This window comes from Chaetodon auriga, chromosome 9 (genome assembly GCF_051107435.1).
Source record: "Chaetodon auriga isolate fChaAug3 chromosome 9, fChaAug3.hap1, whole genome shotgun sequence".
Lineage (NCBI taxonomy): Eukaryota > Metazoa > Chordata > Actinopteri > Chaetodontiformes > Chaetodontidae > Chaetodon > Chaetodon auriga.
In genome coordinates this window covers 7882508-7903830 of record NC_135082.1, presented here as the reverse complement: position 1 = coordinate 7903830, position 21323 = coordinate 7882508, and the positions used below count along the sequence as shown (strand labels likewise).

Genomic DNA, 21323 nt, shown 5'->3' with positions numbered 1-21323 from the left:
AAACTCCTGCAGAGAGTCCCTCCTCGCTCTGATGTTTTCTGCGAGACTCCCTCCCTGACAGTACTCCATCACTGCATAGTAAGTGTTCTGATCTTCATTTTTAGAACGAAAGGAAAAGACAATCCATCAGAATTTCATAGAGTCATCTTTAAGATATATGAAATAATTCTCCCAGATCAAATACAAAACACAAGTTTCATGAAACAGTCTAAATCCAGGGCAGCTGCAAACATGATTTAAAACAATTACTTTCCAAACGATCATCAGGTTAATACTTTAGTTATGATACTTTTATAATTTCATAATTTCATTTATTTTGCATTAATTCCAGAAGACTGTTAGATTTGAAGCGGGTTTCTGGAGACTTACGTTTGAAAGAATTATTGATGCTCACAACATGAGGATGGCTTGTTGTCTCGAGGGTTTCCATCTTTGAGATTAATTCTGCATTCGTGGAAATCTGTTTAAAAACAGGTGTTTATTTGAGGATCACGATAGCTTTTTCAATCTGAACAAGACATTAAGTAATAAACAAGGCATAAATTAACAGATATGTGCACAAATAACGAGAAATCTGTGCGTTTGGAATGAATTTCATGGGTTTCTACTCTCACAGGATTTCTTTCATCAGTAAACTTTTTTTCTTTGTAGTCATTTTCCATTTCAGCATTCTGTTTGTAAAGTAAGAAAAATGAGCTCTCTACTTACTTCCAGCTTCTTTATAAAAAACTTGTCATTGTCCTTTGTGGCTATAACACAACTTTCTGTTTCCGTTTCAATTGTGTAGCCTTTCTCCTGAACGATGCTTTTTCCTTGTGCCATTTTTACTGTAATCACCTGCTGACACATAAAAAAACAAAGACACACGAATATACATACATAAATAATCATTTATTACATTTCTGAATTATTATTTTAGAAAAAAGAACACTTATTTTTTCAAAACTTTGGAAAAACAAGCAGTAACTTCAACAATAGATTTCTGTGGTTAAAAAAATGATACCATTACTGTAGAATACAAAGTATCTCCTAATACAAATAGGTACACTATGAGAGTTACATTAAAGCAAAGCTCAATGTAAAAACAACTTAACTGTTGTTCATGATTAACCTCACCCAGGCCAAGGGCTACACAACACAACAGCTCAACTGCACTCACAAACACTGACAATCACACACACGTACACTTGCCAGGTTGTCGTTTTCACTTCACCTCTATACATACACACACACACACACACACACACACACATATATATGTATAAAAATTTTTCTAATGCACCAAAATGGAAAAGCTCATGTGTCACTCACCGCCAATATCCAAACCACTCTGACAAAAATTTGAACCGAAACCGAATGTTAAGGTTTCTACCTACAGGACTTTGCTCAGTTCAGTCATTCTCTCCTCCCTTCTTGGGTGTTGCACTATTTTTTTTGGGGGGGGGGGGGGCGGGTTTGTGCACTACTGTGTCAGGTGTCAGACAGACTAAATATACCTGGGTTAATTATTGATCCTTCCCTCTGAAGATGTTGCATCCAGGATGAGTTCGACAGTGAGACGGAGCCTTGACACCAAAAGACAAAGCCCTTGTACTTGCTGACATTCATGTCTATTTGCTTTTCTTATCTTATATTTTAGAGTATATTGTTTTGATGACAAACAGGTGCCAGTAGTGTCACGAGTTTCAGTGGTCTATGTGAAGATTTTTCAACAGTGAGTCAGTTGCAGGTGTCATAGCATTTGCAGTACCTACGACACAACCAGCAGGGGTGCAACAGAGTTATAACTCACCCAGCAGATCTGATGAACCAGCAAAGATTGGACTAAAAGTATATTCTGGCATATAATGTGTGGTAGGAATGGTCAGTTCACATCAGAACAAAATGTTTGACGAAGGAAAAACTTTGCTTTTCTTCAATGACACTTTGAGCCTGAGGGTGGCACCAGAAGAAGAAGCAGCAGGTGAGGAAGGTCTCCACTCTGCAGGCTGGCACTGCATCTCCTCCTCTGCTCTTTCAGACCTGTCTTAACTTCCACCAGACTTTTTAGCTCTTACAGGCAGAACTCTTAAACATTTGATGTGTGCAGGTGAACCGAATCTCCTGAATGAACTCCAGCCACCAGGATCCCTGCAGGGAGACACTTTCCTCACCCCTCCACCTGATTCCAGTCTATCATATGCAGTTTTTGTATTTAATTATTAATATATTACTTATCCCCCCCCCACATTTGTGACTGTTTGTCTTATTGCTCTTTGTACTCACTATTCCTGTTGGTGTATTTAGTTTTTTACTAAATACTCAGTATTTACTAAAGTCTCAGTATTCTAGTTTTTTACTAAGCTCAACAAAATTCATTTGAAATAGCTGCACTAAATCACCTTACTGTACATGTAGATCATATATATCACATGAATATGTATATAGCACATGGCATATAATGTGTATGTGCACACAGACCCACCTCTAGTATTAGAAAATACTAAGAAGGGGATCAGAGCCTCATTGAAACATACAGGATGTAACAGTTTGTCAAGTTTACAGAGCATCAGGTCCAATGAATATCATTCATTTTCTGCAGTTACATGGTATATACACAAACAACTTTGTTGCATCTCACTGGCCTATTTTTATTTTATTATTTCTTTTTTTTCAAAATTATCTTATTTTCCAAAATAGAGTTTTACTCATTCACAGCTACAGAATACATAAAGCTGCATTAAACATAATTGCTGTAATTAATAACTTTACACATGAGACAGAGACAAGTGGCAAAGCACGGTACACAGACCACATGCTCCGGCGCGTGTTACCACCTCCCAAGGTCCTAAAACTAAACTCAAACATTTTTAAGAAAAAGATGAAAATATGTGTTGTCAGACATATTTTTGAAAATGCAGTTATTTTTTTGCACATCAGACAAACCATCACGGTTTCAGTTTTAATTCTGTATTTAAAGTTAAAGCACAATGACCTGAATATCAGCCGAGTCTGGCTCATTCAGTCTGGTGTGCTGAGTCTTGAAACCAGTGACAAATGTGTGTTTCATGATACTTTGGTAAAAGCTGCATAATGCACAATCACATCCACAAACAAACACAATACAAATTAAAAACATGTCATGAATGAAACACAGCACACAACTATATATAGCTTGCTAACTATCTTATGGACTACGGACAGAGACAGGATGACAGAGAGTGTTGCCAGAACAGCTGCGAAGGGCTTTTTTAAACTCAGTGTGACTCCATCACTGGATTAAGACATATAGATAGAAAATGTCAGTCATACCTACAGCTACAGACAATTTAGCGTTTCTATTTCACTTAACCTGCATGTCTTTAGCTGGTGTGACATACCAGAGAAAACCTACACACAGAGGAAACATGCAAATTAGACTGAGAGGGGCTCCAGGCGGACAGACTTATATCTAAGCCCTCCCTGCCATGAGGTGACTGTTTTAACCACTCAGTCACCTGGACACCAAATCCTTACTACAACAAATTTATTTTTCATCAGTATAGATTTAGACAATGTTAACAAGTGTTATAAATGTATTCATATCCTCCTGAGAACCAAGGAAAAAAGTATCTTTCAAATTATTTTTTTTGTGTATGATTTCCTGCCTCTTTGGCACTAAAACAACAACTCACAATTTAGAATTTTGTAAAAATATTTTTATTTTAGATTTTACAGCATGTCCACTGTAGTGGACTAACAGAACGATTTTACCATAACACAACGAAATCATAATAGGCTGACAAGAAAACAAGAATGTCGATCCATTTTTTAAATGAAACTGAACATTTGGCCTGACATTATTAAACATTTATAACATTGCTATTGTTTTTCCGAACAAAAAGTTTAACTGAACTCTGACTCCAATTTTATGATTCCTGACATGTTCATAAACAAGAATATATGATTACCATAGTTAAAAAAACAAAACAAAACAAAACAATATTTTATCAATATTTGACTTATCTTTTCTCTTTTCCTGGCATTTGCATTTTGCTGCAGTCTCCATTTTGTCTCAGCATCAAGACAAAGTTCCCCTCATTCCACCCAAACACATGATATTATTGGAAAGGCCAGGATGTCCTCTACTGAGCACACCAGGACAGGAGTTGGGTAGCTTGAATGAGTCAAAAGATATAGACCAAACCAAATGTCCACTACAGAGGACACAAATGAATAGGCTGGGTCTCAGGAGGATATTGTATTTACAAGCTTACAGTTCACAGAGACAGCAGCATTTCCTCATGTCTATACAACATTATCCACAAGTATCAAGATGACATTAAGCTTGGCAAATAACTCATAAGCATGAATGTTTAAATGCAGTTAAAGCCCCTCAGAGTAGACTGTATATTTGATGAAAATCATCTTTGAAGTTATTCTGATGGCGTAAGTTACTGTTTAACAGATGAGACAATCCTGTGGAAAACTGGTGTATTTCACTGTCCCTGGGTCAGATCTGTGAGTTGCTGTGTTTTGTGGTCTGCCACAGTGTCTTTTTTAATCCAAGTGCAAATTGTCAAAGTAAGATTTTTTCAAATTCTACACAAAGGGGCTTTAATGTACCAAATAATGAAAAGAAAACACCAAAGAAGAAACTTAATATTCACATTGCCAGCAACCATGAAGCTACGACCAGATTACAATTACAATTTGTCATTTGGCAGATGCTTTTATCCAAAGCAATGTACATATGATGTATGACTATTTATGACGTATGACTACCAGATTAGAACAAGGTCATTATTTGTGACTGTTAAATTTAAAATCATTGAACCTGAGATCTGTCAGATTGTCCTGTACATGGTGAGCAACTGGCAGTTGATTTACAATAAATGAAGTGGCAGCAAAGTGTTGCTGTGTCTCATTTGTTGTGCAGAATAATAATAGTTTTAACAATAAATGTGCAGTTTTTCAGGCATCTAGCTGTGTGAAACCTCATGAAACATCGATACAGTTTTTAACCTTCAACATTTCTTCAATGAGTACTGTAATGAAAACAATTATTACTGACAAACAGTCCAATAAAAGTTAAAAAGTTTTGTGATATAGTTCATCATTATACAGCAGGTACCTCCACCGGATCATTTTTTTTGATGATTTTTCTATGTCAAAATAGTGAGTCGTGATAACATCTGACTTTCATTTATCTAGGATCTAGGAACTCATGTTAAGGACAAAACCTCAAACAGCAGCATCAGGCACACAAACAAGATGCTTAATCTAACCTCTGGTCTGCCTTCATTCCATGTCTTGCCATTCTAACTCTTTCTCATCCTCAAGTGAAGGGATGCCAGACATTACATGTTTGAGCTCATCCAAAACTTCCTGCAGCTCGTCTCCAGCCTGCCTGACAGATTTGACAAATTTCATGATGTCAGAATGTGCTTCAGCCTGTGGCCCTGTCTGTCTCATGTGGTGTAGCTCTTTAGCATCCATCGCAACAAAGAAGACGTCTGCTGCCACAAATAAAGCAGAAAGCACGCTGCTTGCTGCTGCCACCACACGTACTGCCTTGGATGTCTGTGCTACTACTCTGCTAATGCATACCACTCGGAGCAGATGAAACAGTTCACTGATGCTCTTTCCTGCCTTTGTGCCAAACCTTGCTCTGTTTCCTATATTGAAATTGCTGCCCTCGTCAAGTTGATCAGCTGACTGACATTTGCTGATTGCCTCTAAAGTGCTGCTAATCTCCTGGAGCCAGAGGGCTACAGCTTTAAATTTCTCATCAAACCCTTTAATGATGCTGTGAACAGTTTTGCGATCAGAGGACTGGTTGACCATGTTTGTCATGTTTGAGACACCTGCAGCGACCCCACCAGTCACACCCACTCCAGCTCCAACGGCAGTGACAATAAGCGAGGCTCCAAAAGTGAAGGGGGCCAGAGCAATGCCCACTATGGATGTGATCCCTCCCACGGCTCCGATCACGCCTCCCGTCAGACTGCCGATGGTGGCGTTCTTGTGCACATGTTCCAAATGATCTGCCACGGCTCTAAGCTTGTCCAGCTGAGTCTGAAGGTGGTCTATGGTTGCTTTGCTCTACCCCAAAAAAAAAATAAAGTCAGAGATGGACACAGAGGTTCCAGATGACAAGGATTTTAGTCATATTTCAGGAAGATTAGATCTGCGATAGTGAGGCTCTAAATGCACTATTTTTATAAAGTGTCAAACCTTTTTTATGAGACATCTTAAAGTAATTGGACGTGCCAAAATTTCACAGGCTGTAGGTCTTGAGTCAGGGTTTCTATTCAATATGTCACTGAAGAGTTCACGAAACTCTGGTGACCACTGGCCTTGGAGACGTGGGTTAGGACCAGATATAATCTTGGGGATGAGATCGATTGTGGTTCCTGCAGAGAACTGGAGAAGAAGTATTGTTAAAACGTCATGGTATTGGGTTGAACTGGTCAGAATCAAAATGTTGGTAAAATGCTGTTTTTTGTCAAAGTTGCATGAGATCAAATTTGATCTCCTGAGCTATGTTAATCATGATAAACAATAATACAAATAATATTTCAGTTCACATTCATGTCCTCAGGATGAAGTGTAATAACTGTTGATCCGCTGACTTTACACCTGATCAAAACTTCAGTTTGTCAGGCTGAGCTGTAGCTTCTGTTTAGTGCTAAGTGGCAGATGTGAGGATGCTAACATGCTGAGCTAAGATACTCATCATGATAAACATTATACCTGCTAAACTTTGGCTTTTAGCATTGTCATGTTAGCATGCAGATTTCTTTTTTCTTCAGATTCCTCTCATTTTTGATGACATGCATTCTGGGTAACTTACCGCTAATGTCTGAGTACAGAGCTCATAGAATATGCATCCCACTGACCAAGTTTCACTACAAATGAAGAAAGTATCATTATTATTATTATTATTATTATTATTACAGAAACAATAAGAAAATGACTACTGAGGTGTCTATAATGGAGCGACAGATGATGCTTTGAATGAACAGTCACAAAGAATATCTTAAACAATAACCTTGTGAAATACTTAAAGCTGCATAAATTGATTTTTAGCCACTGAGGGACAGAATAATCAGAATAATGTCAAAGGAAGGAATATATATATATGATCGGTGAAGACAATGGACAATGTTACCAGACTTAACAAATACTGGCTTGACAGAATATGAACATTTTCTGTTCTGGTATGAAGATCTGTACCTTTTCAAGTCATATGTTCTCTCTTTGAAGACCTCTGGTGCCACATAATGAATCATTTCATTGCTGTTTGAACCGTGAAAAAAAACATAAACAACAACAACATGTATTTATGCATATATTGCAAACCTATAAACACCTTATATGTTTATATTTGAAATTAAAGCAGGAGTATTCAGTACTTCTTGTCCATTTTCCATAATCCACCCAAGCACAATGTTCCAAATTCGGTTAGGAATATGTTCTGAAAAAGAGGAAAAGGTAAAACTGTGACTTTGCAAACACAGTATTCATTGACTTGAGCGTACATTGAGAATATGGTGGTTGTATTACAGTTCAGGGGTTCACAGTTCCTAGTCATAACTGCAGCCCTGCTACCTAGGAGCTGTTCTGTTTACTCTGGAAAGGATAGAGGAGGTGGCAGCAACCAATTGTTCCAGATAGCACCTTTGACTATGTATAGTTTAACAGACTGCACCTTTGATCACATCCAAGTAACATTTGAAATACACCTGAAGCTTTGAGCCAGAAGAGGGCAGTGAAGCAGTTACTTTACTTATTGCCATGAAGTACTGGTACAGACATTGATGGTTCCCAGACTGTGTATCCTAATGAATTTAAAGATTCACCAACTTGTCTTCCATCAGGTTGACATTTGCATTTTTGAAACATCTCAACGACATTCTGAACAGACCGTGATGACATTTGAGAAACACATTCACTTCCTCTGCAGCGTGAATTGAAGTCACTTTAGCATTCCCTGAATCTTCATGCAGAGCTATCACCAGGTCAAAGTCTTCATCAGTTCAGCTCTTTATTACTCAATAGATTTTAAAATGAATGGCTTTCCCCTCAGTCCCACCTGCTGAACTAACCATGGTCACTTTCATTAAACTGTTTGACAGACACTGTCGTTTAAGGCATTTAGCTCAAAGAACCAGACTCTTGAGACTCTATGAACACCTGCACCCTTTGTTTTCTGTCAGCCCGGATGTCACCACACACATCTTCTATGGGCTGGTTTTTCAGCCATAGCTATAGTGATGATTTGAAGTTCCTGTTTCTATTTAGAAACATTCTCAGGCACAGGAAGAAATGAGCTCAGTGTGAGTTGGATGTGTGTGAAGACAGAAATGGAAATGACTGTTTAATACTTTCAATGTCTAAATCACCTTGATGTGATGTGAAAGAGTTAATGTGTAAATTCTGTGAAAACACACTGATCTTTTTAGCAGGATGAGTGTGTGCTGTACCTGTGGTGTCACAGCTCTGTGAAGCAAACCTTTTTCATGGATGGCTTTCAGTGCCATACAGATTTCAACAATCCAGCTCAGTACCTAGAAGAGAAATCATGAAGAGCAGATATCTCAGCTTGATTCAGATCATATCTGTGTGTGTGTGTGTGTGTGTGTGTGTGTGTGTGTGTGTTTTAGTTGTTTGTTTAAAGCTGCAGTAGGTAATATTTGCTAAAACTGCCCCTATGCCCAGACATCAGTACATGAAACACGTCATTTGTGAAAAAAAAACAAAAACAAAAAACAGCTCCATTGGTCCCACCTACTGCTCCTACTGCGATTTGCAAGAATCCACCGCGCCCGACACAAAACAACCAATCAGAGCCAGAGGAGCATCTGAGGGAGTGTCTGACATCTGTCAATCACTACTCAAACACACTGTTAACACCCCCTCCCTCCGCTCATGCTCCTGGCTGCCGCTCAGTCAAACAGCTCTGTGAGCGCGTCAGGAGGCTAGTGAAAGCGATGGCGGAGCAACAGCCACCTGCAAAGGAGAAACTGCCCATACCGCCGCTGCCAACAACAGCATATATGGCTAAGACAACAAATAACCATAAAGCCAATGTGGTGATTGTTACAGTATCACTCCGCAGCGCATACGGTATGTTAGCCACTGTGATGTAGCGGCTGGGCAGAGTTAGCTTGTTTCCAATGCTAAGGCTAACGTTACGGGTTGTCACAGCAGCCTCGCAGGTTCGAATTTACAGGCCGAGTCTGCTCTCTTCTTGATCTTACCTACTGCAGCTTTAAGAGAGATGCTCTTATTTTGAGTTGCTAAAAACAAAGGTGTAAAAAAAAAAAGTCATGCATGTAAATTTGTATCACACACATGAAAATGTGAAGCAGATATTCCCCAGGTACCTCAAACTCCTCCAGAGAGTCACTCCTCGCTTTGATGTGTTCTGCGAGGCTCCCTCCCTGACAGTACTCCATCACTGCATAGTAAGTGTTCTGATCTTCATTTTTAGAACAAAAGGAAAAGACAATCCATCAGAATTTCATAGAGTCATCTTTAAGATATATGAAATAATTCTCCCAGATCAAATACAAAACACAAGTTTAATGAAACAGTCTAAATCCAGGGCAGCTGCAAACATGATTTAAAACAATTACTTTCCAAACAATCATCAGGTTAATACTTTAGTTATGATACTTTTATAATTTCATTTATTTTGCATTAATTCCAGAAGACTGTTAGATTTGAAGCGGGTTTCTGGAGACTTACGTTTGAAAGAATTATTGATGCTCACAACATGAGGATGGCTTGATGTCTCGAGGGTTTCCATCTTTGAGATTAATTCTGCATTTGTGGAAATCTGTTTAAAAAACAGGTGTTTATTTGAGGATCACGATAGCTTTTTCAATCTGAACAAGACATTAAGTAATAAACAAGGCATAAATTAACAGATATGTGCACAAATAACGAGAAATCTGTGCATTTGGAATGAATTTCATGGGTTTCTACTCTCGCAGGATTTCTTTCATCAGTAAATTTTTTTCTTTGTAGTCATTTTCCATTTCAGCATTCTGTTTGCAAAGTAAGAAAAATGAGCTCTCTACTTACTTCCAACTTCTTTATAAAAAACTTGTCTCTGTCCTTTGTGGCTATAACACAACTTTCTGTTTCCGTTTCAATTGTGTAGCCTTTCTCCTGAACGATGCTTTTTCCTTGTCCCATTTTTGCTGCAATCACCTGCTGACACATAAAAAAAACAAAGACACACAAATATACATACATAAATTACATTTATTACCAGTGTTGGGCAGGTTACTTCAAAAACATAATGCATTATTTATCGCTTGTTAATGTCATTTCAAAGTAATTAGTTACATTATAATATTACTGTCTTTGAATTGTAAGGCATTACACTACTTTTGCATTACTTTCACCAAAATAACTGGGAATATGGATTTGGCGTACTCAATAGGTCTTCTTGCGTTCAATGCAGCTCATTACACAGCCAGCAGGAGGTGATGTGGTATCACATAATGACCGAGCTAGGCTTAAGGCTAACAACAGTACAATATAATGGCCGCAGTTATGTCTCATTGCGCAATACATTTTATAATAGAAATACTGTAACTTTAGGCGTATTCATATTGAAATCAATAGAGCTAGAGCCTACTGCTGTAACCTAAGAAAAGGCATGACAAGATACACAACTCATTTTACATTTCTATCTCTTTATTCTCTTTTATTCACAGATAATTCACAGCATAATGACACATAGTTTATGCTTCATCAAAAGTAAGAAAAAGATTAGTTCTGTAACGGGCAAGTGGAGGACCCAATTGCAGTACCGGCCGATTTACAGGGAATACGGGGAAGCGGACAACCGGAGCAACAATGTGCTGTACTGAGCAGAGAGCCAGCTCAGAGGGAGTTAGTGAAGAGAGCGGATCGAACGCGGAAATCACGGACAGATTTCGGCGTGGTTGAAACCACTCTCGGAGGAGGAAAATGCTCTTTGAAACCACCGAGGCGGTAAGATCTGCACACCCGCAGACACAGGGCGAGGACAGAAGGGGTAGTCGGGAACAGGCGAGGTCGGACACCGGAGATCAGTCTGGTCAAGGACGCTGAAGGGTCTGGCATGGCGCATGGATAATCTGGGAAGAATGACAGCGCGGCTTAAATACCCTCCCATGACTCTCATTGGCTAGGTGTGCAGATAGGCAGGTATGGGGCGTGGCTGAAGAGCTTCAGCACAGGTAAGTGTTGTGCTGAACTGTGACAAGTTCTTGGCCTCAAGGGATAAAATAAAACCGGCCTGAGGAAAAAAAAAAAAAAAAAGAAAAGAAAAAAGTAGTCCTTTCGGGCACTTACAGCTAGACTAGTAGCTCTATGGGGTTACCCAGCCACATGTCAAGGTGACAAAAAAAAAAAAATGGAACTGAAGTGCTTCAAATTAAATTAAAGTACTTTGGCCTACTGGCCCTCATAGGAAACACAGCTCAATAAATTCAGTCAGACTTCAGACAAAAAAGTAAGCTCAGCTACTAATGAAAAAATGGAAATAAAAAATGAAGTCTAAACAGAAGAATATATAAACAGAGGTAGCACGCAGCCAAACAAGGCTGGTAAAATTAACTTGTATACCCTGCTTAATGTTCTATGGTGGGGAGCGATTCTATTCACCACCTACTTCACTAAAATGCCTGTCCTGTTGAAGCGCAACAGAAGTAGGCGCTGAAAGCGTCCATCACCAAGACGCATTCGTTTTTGAGTGAGCACAAGACTCCCAAGACTGAAAAGTCTGTCGACTGGTGGCTCGATGGTGTAGGTGCATTGTAACGGAGTGCGATTTTTTGAATTCTTGGAAACAGATGGAGTCTTTCCATCACAGGGGCAGAATTCAAGGAAGATGTTACCTCTGTTTCCACTGACCTGTTCATCAAAAGAGAAAAAGTTCTCCTCACTTGGAGGAATCGGGGCTGCAGGCTCCTCCATTGGAAGGGAGCGGCACTCCCTTATAATGAGGAAAGTGTTGTGCTCTTCTGGTTTCCTCTTTTACCCAGCGCATGTTAAATTTGGGCAGTGACACGGAAGCCACTGCAGCACATCTTCGACAACATATTCTGCCACGAGTCTCCTCACTTCTCGAGGTTCAAGCATCGCAGAACGGGAGAATGTTAGTTTTTTTCTCCGCTCTCATCCTCAGTTTGCTTTTTTTTTTTGGTTACTAGCTTGATGTTTCGTTAAATTACTTGTGTTATTTCGCGAGGTACAAAGATCTTTTGGTTTTGCACACAAAGCGCACTTAACTATAATGTTCTCTGACGAACTGAAAATAATGATTGTGTGTCCATCCCGCGAATGTCGAGTCCAACTCAATCATCTGCACCTCAGTCAGTTTAGTTCTCTGGCACTAACAGGAAGTAAACATTTTTTCCCTGATTTTTCTCCACTGGAATTTGAGCGGTGTTGGCGAATTCGTATGAAAACAACACACCACTTTATTTCGGGTTTAATACAAATACGTACACTACGAAAGTCACATTAAAGCAAAGCTCAATGTAAAAACAGCTTAACTGTTCATGGTTAACCTCACCCAGACCAAGGGTTACACAACCCAACAGCTTTGATGTATTCGATCTAATCTAATCTAATCTAATCTAATCTAATCTAATCTAATATAATATAATATAATATAATATAATATAATATAATATAATATAATATAATGCATATCTTTTCTAGTGCACTAAAATGTAAAAACCCGTGTCACTCACCGCTAATGTCCGCTCTGACTAAAATTAAAACTGAAACCAAATGTTAAGTTTTCTACCCACAGAATGTTGCTCAGTTCAGTCTTTCTCTCCTCCCTTCTTGGGTGTTGCATTATTGATTTTATCTATTTTCTTTGCACTGCTGTGTCAGGTGTCAGGTAAACTAAATGTACCTGCGTCAACAGATTACAGATTACATTGTGGTTTGTAGTAATAATCCTGAAGGACTGATCTAACTATTGATCCTTCCCTCTGAAGATGTTGCATCCAGGGTGGGTTTGAGAGTGAGACGGAGCCTTGACACCAAAAGACAAAGCCCTTGTACTTGCTGACATTCAATTCTATTCGCTTTTCCTATTTTATATTTTAGAGTGTATAGTTTTGATGATAAACAGGTGACAGTGGTGTCACTAGTTTTTTTTACTGTTGAAGAAGACAGTGAAGGCTTTGTCTAATTTATATCCACAACATGAGTATATATATAACAATATAAGAATATTTCTTGTACTACCTCTGTTGTACTATATCTATCAGGTGTCCTCGTTTCAAATAACTTCTCCATGACACCACACATTGATGGTCTATGTGAAGATTTTTCGACAGTTGCAGGTGTCATAGAATTTGCAGTAGTTGCAGGGGTGCAACAACCAGGCGTACAGAGATATCTGGATAACTCACCCAGCCGATCTGATGAACCAGCAAAGATTATTGAGTTATATCCTGCAGGTGGAGAACCCTTCAGAGGGGACTAAAAGTATGATCCGGCATATAATGTGTGGTTGCAATGGTCAGTTCACATCAGAACAAAACATATGATGAATGAAAAACTTTGCTTTTCTTCAATGACACTTTGAGCCTGAGGATGGCACCAGAAGAAGCAGCAGGTGAGGAAGGTCTCCACTCTGCAGGCTGGCACTGCATCTCCTCCTCTGCTCTTTCAGACCTGTCTTAACTTCCACCAGACTTTTTAGCTCTTAAAGGCAGAACTCTTAAACATTTGATGTGTGCAGGTGAACCGAATCTCCTGAATGAACTCCAGCCACCAGGATCCCTGCAGGGAGATACTGTCCAGAGGGCCATCTCACTGCGCTGCTATCTTTGCAACAAGTGTAGAAATGCTGATCAAGACACTGTCCCCACCTCCTGATTCCAGTCTATCACATGCAGTTTTTGTATGTAATTATTAATATATTACTTATCTCCTCCCCTCATTTGTGACTGCTTATTTTAGTGCTCTTTGTACTCACTATTCCTGTTGGTGTATTTAGTTTTTTAGATAGTAATGGTGGATACAGTAGAGTCTCAGTATTCTAGTTTTTACTAAGCTCAACAAAATTCATTTGAAATAGCTGCACTAAATCACCTTACTGTACATGTAGATCATATATATCACATGAATATGTATATAACACATGGCATATAATGTGTATGTGCACACAGACCCACCTCTAGTATTAGAAAATACTAAGAAGTGGATCAGAGCCTCATTGAAACATACAGGATGCAACAGTTTGTCAAGTTTATAGAGCATCAGGTCCAATGAGCGGACTGCACGCAGTCCTTTAGGAGCTAATACATGTAAAAACACTTGCTACTGTGTCACTGTACCTCAAGAGGAGTTTGATGTTAAATAATTCTAACAAAGACACTGAGGGAGTTTACAAAAGGTTTACACAACCTTATTTAATCAGTTCAATATCATTCATTTTCTGCAGTTACATGGTATATACACAAACAACTTTGTTGCATCTCACTGGCCTATTTTTATTTTATTATTTCTTTTTTTTCAAAATTATCTTATTTTCCAAAATAGAGTTTTACTCATTCACAGCTACAGAATACATAAAGCTGCATTAAACATAATTGCTGTAATTAATAACTTTACACATGAGACAGAGACAAGTGGCAAAGCACAGTACACAGAAAAGATCAGAAATGACAGCAGGCCCTTCAGCCAATGACCTGCAGTGACTCATATTACAGATGACAAGCTGAGGGAAAGTGTTTCTTACACAAGGTAGAGGAAAGACAAATCATATCTCAGGTTGCTGCTCCGAGCAAATATGAACCCGGCAGGGCAGCTACAACTCCACAGAAGGTCTCATTGAGGTTCTAGTGCTTTGACAACACTTGTTGTGGATCACACATCTTTTAACAGAGCAAAATGAACAGTTCTGAAAGCAGAGTTAATGGCTCCACGCTAGTTGCACATTCTTAAGAAACCAGGTCAAGTTTAGCGGCAAAGCCAAACCAGCCGTACAGTTTGTGGACAGACACAATGTGAGCCGGAAAAACTTGATTCTACTTATCATGGTGGTCAAATTGGTCAAAAAATGTCCACAGAAGGAAAAGATGGAGGATCTGTGATTACTTCGTCAAAATATAGAGTAGGAGTGCTGGCAGAGAAACAAAGAGGACTTGATGAAGTCAGAGTTCAAAAGATGTCTGAGACGATGAACAAACTCAAGTACTTGTGACAAAACATCTAAATGCTTCAAAATAAGACTCAAAATAGAGGAAAAACCAGTAGTAACTCACAGCGTTTTTCAGCTCTGATAACCAATTAGTTCACTACCTTGTCATTATATATATATATATATATATATATATATATATATATATATATATATATATATATGAGGAAAAAAAACTTTATATCAAACCTATTTCACCAAGGAAAACCTTAAAGCAAGCAGTGAATATGCTGTTATTTATCATTTATTTACAACACATAAGCTATTTTTAAACAAGTGTATGCAAATAATGATGCAAGTTGTTAGTTATTGAACCGCACGGGGACTCGGTGTGGGTGACGATTTAAACATGCACCGTTTCAGTGCTCCCTCTAAGCCTTAAGTGTGAAATGGGACCACAGCACTCAGCAGATAGAAAGACAGACCAGCTCGCTTCCTTGCACTTCAGGACCCTTTGAATCTCAGGTGGGTTTGTGAATTTTGGAGGATGACTTGTTGTGGGTATCAATTATTTTCCCCTGTACTTAATCTTCATCTATCAATTTGGCTTCAATCAATGCGACCCCCCTGCACTCAACCCACTCTGACTGCCAACCTTTAGATATACACTCCTGCTGTAACATTACCTGCAGCAGTTTAAACTAGAGATGCATGAACAGAGTTTGGCCAGTGCAGATTCAGCCCTGCAGAGTATGGATGTATGTCTAGGCACATGGGTGAAAGCTACTATCAAATTAACTGAATACTGTCGACTTGCATATAATTCCTCCTGTATGTTATGAAGAAATACTTCCTTCCATCACCTGTTTCATTTTTTCTACAGTGCAGCGTCTGCTTAATGTGGCCAAACTCAGCTTCTCTTGCCTGATCTGTCCTTCTGCTGGCGGTGGTTGTATTAGTAGCAGTGGCTATACGCTGTTACAGCATCTATAAGCAAACCTCTTGTTAACTGTATTGAGCTGAAATAACTGATTAATAGTGTATCATTGTGTGTCTCTGCGAGCCTCTAGTTTCATTAACACTGGCTATAAGCAAGCTAGACTTAGGTCTGCATCTAATTAGCATTAGCAGTATTATTGCTGTAGCTAGCTTAGTAGTGACTGCAGCGGTTATCTGTTTTCAGCATTAGCACGCAATATGACAAGTTATGTTTGAGGCTACTACAAGCAAGCAACATTACTGCCTATCAGACAGTACTCTTAAAAAAATGCATTATGAGCATATTAGCCTACTCAAAGCTAACGCATGCAGTGATGTGGATTAGCATGGTCTACAAACTTTATGGTAGTGGCTGAGTGGTGAAAGAGCAGGCATAGAGGGAGCACTGATTGATTCACTGGTGTCACATCAGTATGTCCAGGTCGTCACCGTGGTCGTCCTCCTCCGTCACACGCAGCGACAGCACCTCCTCATTCAGAAACAGTCCACTCAGACGCTCCTTGCGAGCCTGTCGCTGCTCTTTGAGCTGCCGTTTCCGGAGGGCTTTCTGCTGAAGCTTACGCTGCTTTGAACGTTTCTGGAAGAGAGCGTGGTGAGAGAGAGGTTAGAGATGAGTACAGAAAGTTTGCGGTGTGTAACACATACGTTTGCGCTGGGATTTACAAAGCAAAAATAGAGATTTTTTCTTACTTTAGAGTCTCGGATACGTTCTGCAGCACTGGAAAGATTACCATCACTGTGAGCTCTGCTGATGTTAGCGACACTGCTTCCACTACAGGCTGATGCTGTACCACCTGGAACGCAATGAAATATTAACAGTTTTACAACAGGGACAACCTAAAAACAAGTCTAATCGAGACAACTAAGCAGACTATCCCCCTGCTACAGGCTCCTCTGGTAGCAGCATTATTACCGCTACTGAACTGTTAACCAACCAGGTGGCATCTTACCTGCTACAGAGTTGGAGGCTGTAGAGCCAGTGGAGGAGCTGGCGGAGCTGACCATGCTGGCATTGCTGCTGCTGGCTCCACTGACTCCACCGGTGCTGGCACTGCTGTGGCTGCTCCTCTTCCAGCTGTCTCTGGTGCTGCTGGCACGCTGTCTGGGGCTGTGCTCTCTGATGTAGTTACGCACCTGATGACATCACACAGGTCAACAAATGTACTTTGAGTTATTATCTTTCTAACCCTGGTTTACTGACGTATGAGCAAGGACTGCTTCTCTTCAATACACAACAATGACCAACAGTGCAATCAAACAGGCAGCTAAATATATCATTCAAACCCTGCGCTGCCACAGGACCCAATGTCAATTCAACCAACCTTGTTAACTGGTTTAGCGGATTGTTTAAGTGTTGTGTTTCAGAGACACCACCCACCTGTTTGAGCTTCTCGTCGGTCAGGCAGTTGAGCTCTATGATGAACTCGCTGTCGGTGGGAGAGATTTGAGCACAGGGATCGATGATCTTGATGATGTCCAGCTGTTCCCTCAGGCCCATCTCTGTGCTGACCTTCCGACTCAGGTACTCTATGTACTCCACCTGGAAGTGGATACAAAGACATATACTTTTGAGTTTTGTTCCTTTTGTCCTGGCATCTCTGCCTACACTGAAATCTAAAGGTGATGTTTGAAGCAGTGTAATGTTTTTAACTGCTGTGGAAATTGAAGCAAACAAGCCAGGGATTGGAAATTGTTGCTTATTTATATTGCGGATACAAATCGACCAAAATATTGCTTGGGTCATCTCAGATCCTGTAGGTTTGCTCAGGACATCCCTACTTACAATACAGCCAAACACTATCGGGAGAAAAGACTTTAAATAAACATTTTATGGTGCAGATTCGCAATAAAATCAATTTCAGTTCAATCAATCAGTTTGTGAGTAAACACCGTGGAGACTTAAGTAGAATTAAAATGGTGAACTTAAAATAACCTACTAGAAATACAGTAATGTATTCTTTCGCCTTTTTTTTCAATGGACAACAGACATTACCACAGCAGCACTGTAATTCTGACGGGAAATTCTGAAACCCAAACTTGGTTTTGACAGCTCAGCTCAAACAAAATGAAGTATACGGAACAACTTATGTATTTGGAATCCAAGCCATGCCACAAACTGGTAGCTGAGTCAGCGAGCTTGTCAGTTTCACTCCTGCTGATTCTGAAAAGACTGCAAAGCAGAAAGGGCTGGCTTTGCTTACTTGTTCATCATTGGTCATGGCACTCCATGGTAACTCATCCAAGTTGCGGTGAGGGTGGGGCTTCGGCTTCCTCTTGGAAAACAGACAGGGTGAACTTGGCACGCTCGGGATGATGTCAGACAGAACATCACTGCCACTGGCAATGTCACTTCCTGGCAACTGGGAGGACAGCAGTCAGACACACAAACAATGACAAGAAGGAGGACAAATTATTTGGATTGAACAAACCAGTTTTCTTATTACTGTGACATCCACATCCTCTCTGTTTGATGTGAGCAATTAATGCATCTAGGCTCTCAAGCCTTCCATCCTAAAGCACCTAAAGCTAGGCAACCAGCCAGCCAACAGCCTACCTGCCACTCAAACTCGCTGTCGGACCAGTCCCAATAGGTGCTGATGGAGGAGGAGACATCACTGCAAACACTGCCCTCTGGAAACAGGTCCAGAGATGTTAGTTCTTGGTCATCGAGAAGGGAGTAACAGTCATCCTGATCCCCCACAGACACAGAGGAGAAAAGTTCCTCGCTGCACTCCGAGCTGGCAACACTGGTCCCACAGGAAGTGAGGTTCCACCTGAGGAGAAGAATGAGTGAACGTCAAAGTACATTCTGTGAGTCATTTCTACAAATTGCTCATTTCCCTGACACCAGGTGGTGTACAGACAAGATATGGATGTATATTTCAACTATGTAAATGCCTACAAAAAAGCAGATGCAGGAGTCACTGAGGACAACACTCAGACCTAGGTTTTTCCTAAGCCTTCAACTTCAGAGGATAAACAGCTGCTCTTTCGCATTTTGTAAAGGCAGATTGGCAAATTTGCAATTTTCAGTGCGAGTGCCACATGACAATATAATTACCATGCACATTTTCAGGCTATAATCTGTAACTTTCCACACACCATTACCATTTTTTCTTGTAAAAACAGGCATAATGTAGTTTTTGGTTCATTTGGAAGCCTGTGGGGTTTTTTTTATTTGATTTGATCTGCAAAACCTGTGTTACTACAGGCTTTGTGTGTAGGCACGGATGTGAGACCATGCAAATATGGCCAACACGGTCAACCAATATTAGTTCAACACTTATAAACAGACTTTGCTGGCGCTGAAAACCAGCACGTGAACAACTTGACAAGCACATTAACATTTGGCAGTAGCAGTGTGGTGAATGCTGCAATGACATATCCTCCAACAGTTGGTGGTAGGTCCAGCCTCTGTGCCTTAGGATACTCCATAAAAGGTGGTTTATGTTTAAAAATACCTTTATAACATTTGAACATACATTCTGAAAGTCAGTTTGACTCATAGACAGGTGACATAATTGTGTGAACACACACACACACACACACACACATACATTATGTCTCTCTCTCTCTCTACTTGCCTGTTACTGTGGAAGCGGTGAAGAGGATCTGTTCTGTGACAAGATGAGAGTTGACAGCCGAACTCACTGACGTCCAGGGTTCCCACATCACTGAGGTTGGCTCTTTGGGAAAGGAGAGGGAAAGGCTCCTCCGGGGCCAAAAACTTCTCATACAGAGATTCAGACATGGCTAAATGTACCTGACACAGAAACAGAGGCAGAGATATGACAACCATCACAGGGCACCTCTCAAAACAGCCATAGTCTCACTAATAACCCCCAAATGGAATGAACACAGCTGCTACACTCTAATAAAAGCTTTACAAAGGTGTTGTGTATCGTTGCAGGTTGTTTTGTATTAGACTGTAATGTACAGGTACAGGTACAGGTGTACATGACTGTGTCCACAGTCAAATGTCAGATGTTTTGCACAGCCATTGCACCCATGTCAAGGAATATTACTATATACTATATTACATCCTATCCTATATCGAATACTTCCTGCAAAAGAAATCCTGGAAAGCTTCAGCCAAATATAAACAAATTTATTTGTTTTTACTCTTCTTACACCTACTTATGATTGACAGGATGTATATGCAGACATGTGTCAGTGAGGATTAATGGGTGTGATGTGATATAGTGGCTTGGGTTCTGTGGTGTGGAAGTAAATACTGCCTAACTTAACTCAGCTGCTGGTCAACTGGACACAACAGGCATTAAGAAATCGAAGTCCACTGTTTTAATGTGTGGCTTTAATGTTTTGTTATTGTACCTGAATCGACAGATACAGTGAACGAAAGTCGGCGGTGACGTTCAATATTTAAGTCATTAAGGTTAATTACAACTTGTACGACTGGCCTTCAGTGGACACATCATGCTAGTTTGTAGCTTTTTGCTGTAAATTAAGACAGTTGGGGGGGGGGAGATATACAAAAATGTCGCACACCACATCAAAACTTTCTTGAATCCAAATACATGCAAGCAGGAGCATTACTCGAGCTGATTTTCATTCGGCTGGTGTCGTTTTGGGGCCTTTGCTGGAAACATTAGCGACGGTGGTGGGCAATGCTAACGATATTTAAGCTAGCTACTCATCGTGTTTGTTTTGACGTTACCGACTAACGTGAGACTGCTGGTGGTAACTGTTGACACTGGATGTCATCCACGTAAGCATCCCACTACGGTAATTGTTGTTTTCTTGTCAACAGACTGAAATGTTTATTGTAAACACGCCGTAATACGCAAGAGGACAGGGCAAAATGAGAAACCAGCATCAAAGAAGGTAGTTATATGAGATTGGCTACACTTTACTTTTAATGTTATTTTCTTAAAAACAGCCTCTGACTAGAACACAGCACGAGCTAACCTCGTTAACGTTAGCTGGTTGCGAATGTTCCAAATGTCCACAAAGCGTTTACGAAGCCGTAAAACGACACCTAACTATTCTTTTCCCTACAGGAACAATTCTCAACTGTTTATAAGCACGATAAAGTTGTAATTAAGAAGCTATCTATTCTAAAACACCAACCTTTTGTCGTTCAAAGAATGATCCTTTCTGCCACCTCCATTTGCAAATCCTTTCTTCTCTACCGATAATCTAAGTTGTCACCGCGAGATTTACCGGGAAC

At 40.0% G+C, this 21323-nt stretch overlaps 2 protein-coding genes across 2 annotated transcripts; both read right to left on the bottom strand.

Moving 5' to 3' along the window:
* Positions 1–4880: 4880 nt before the first annotated feature.
* On the bottom strand, positions 4881–12752 carry LOC143325916 (uncharacterized). The gene is made up of 10 exons (XM_076739294.1): positions 12723–12752; positions 10054–10182; positions 9715–9805; positions 9351–9445; positions 8448–8531; positions 7377–7438; positions 7198–7260; positions 6815–6869; positions 6196–6384; positions 4881–6063 (listed from the first exon to the last, which is right to left on the bottom strand). The coding sequence occupies exons 2-10, from the start codon at positions 10165–10167 to the stop codon at positions 5260–5262; spliced, it is 1557 nt and encodes a 518-aa protein (XP_076595409.1). The 5' UTR covers positions 10168–10182; positions 12723–12752; the 3' UTR covers positions 4881–5259.
* Positions 12753–14373: 1621 nt separating this feature from the next.
* Positions 14374–21302, bottom strand: fam199x (family with sequence similarity 199, X-linked). Its single transcript, XM_076739266.1, has 8 exons — positions 21224–21302; positions 19717–19895; positions 18687–18906; positions 18334–18492; positions 17511–17672; positions 17083–17266; positions 16823–16926; positions 14374–16709 (listed from the first exon to the last, which is right to left on the bottom strand). Exons 2-8 carry the CDS (start codon positions 19881–19883, stop codon positions 16536–16538), a joined length of 1170 nt encoding a protein of 389 aa, XP_076595381.1. The 5' UTR covers positions 19884–19895; positions 21224–21302; the 3' UTR covers positions 14374–16535.
* Positions 21303–21323: the final 21 nt, after the last annotated feature.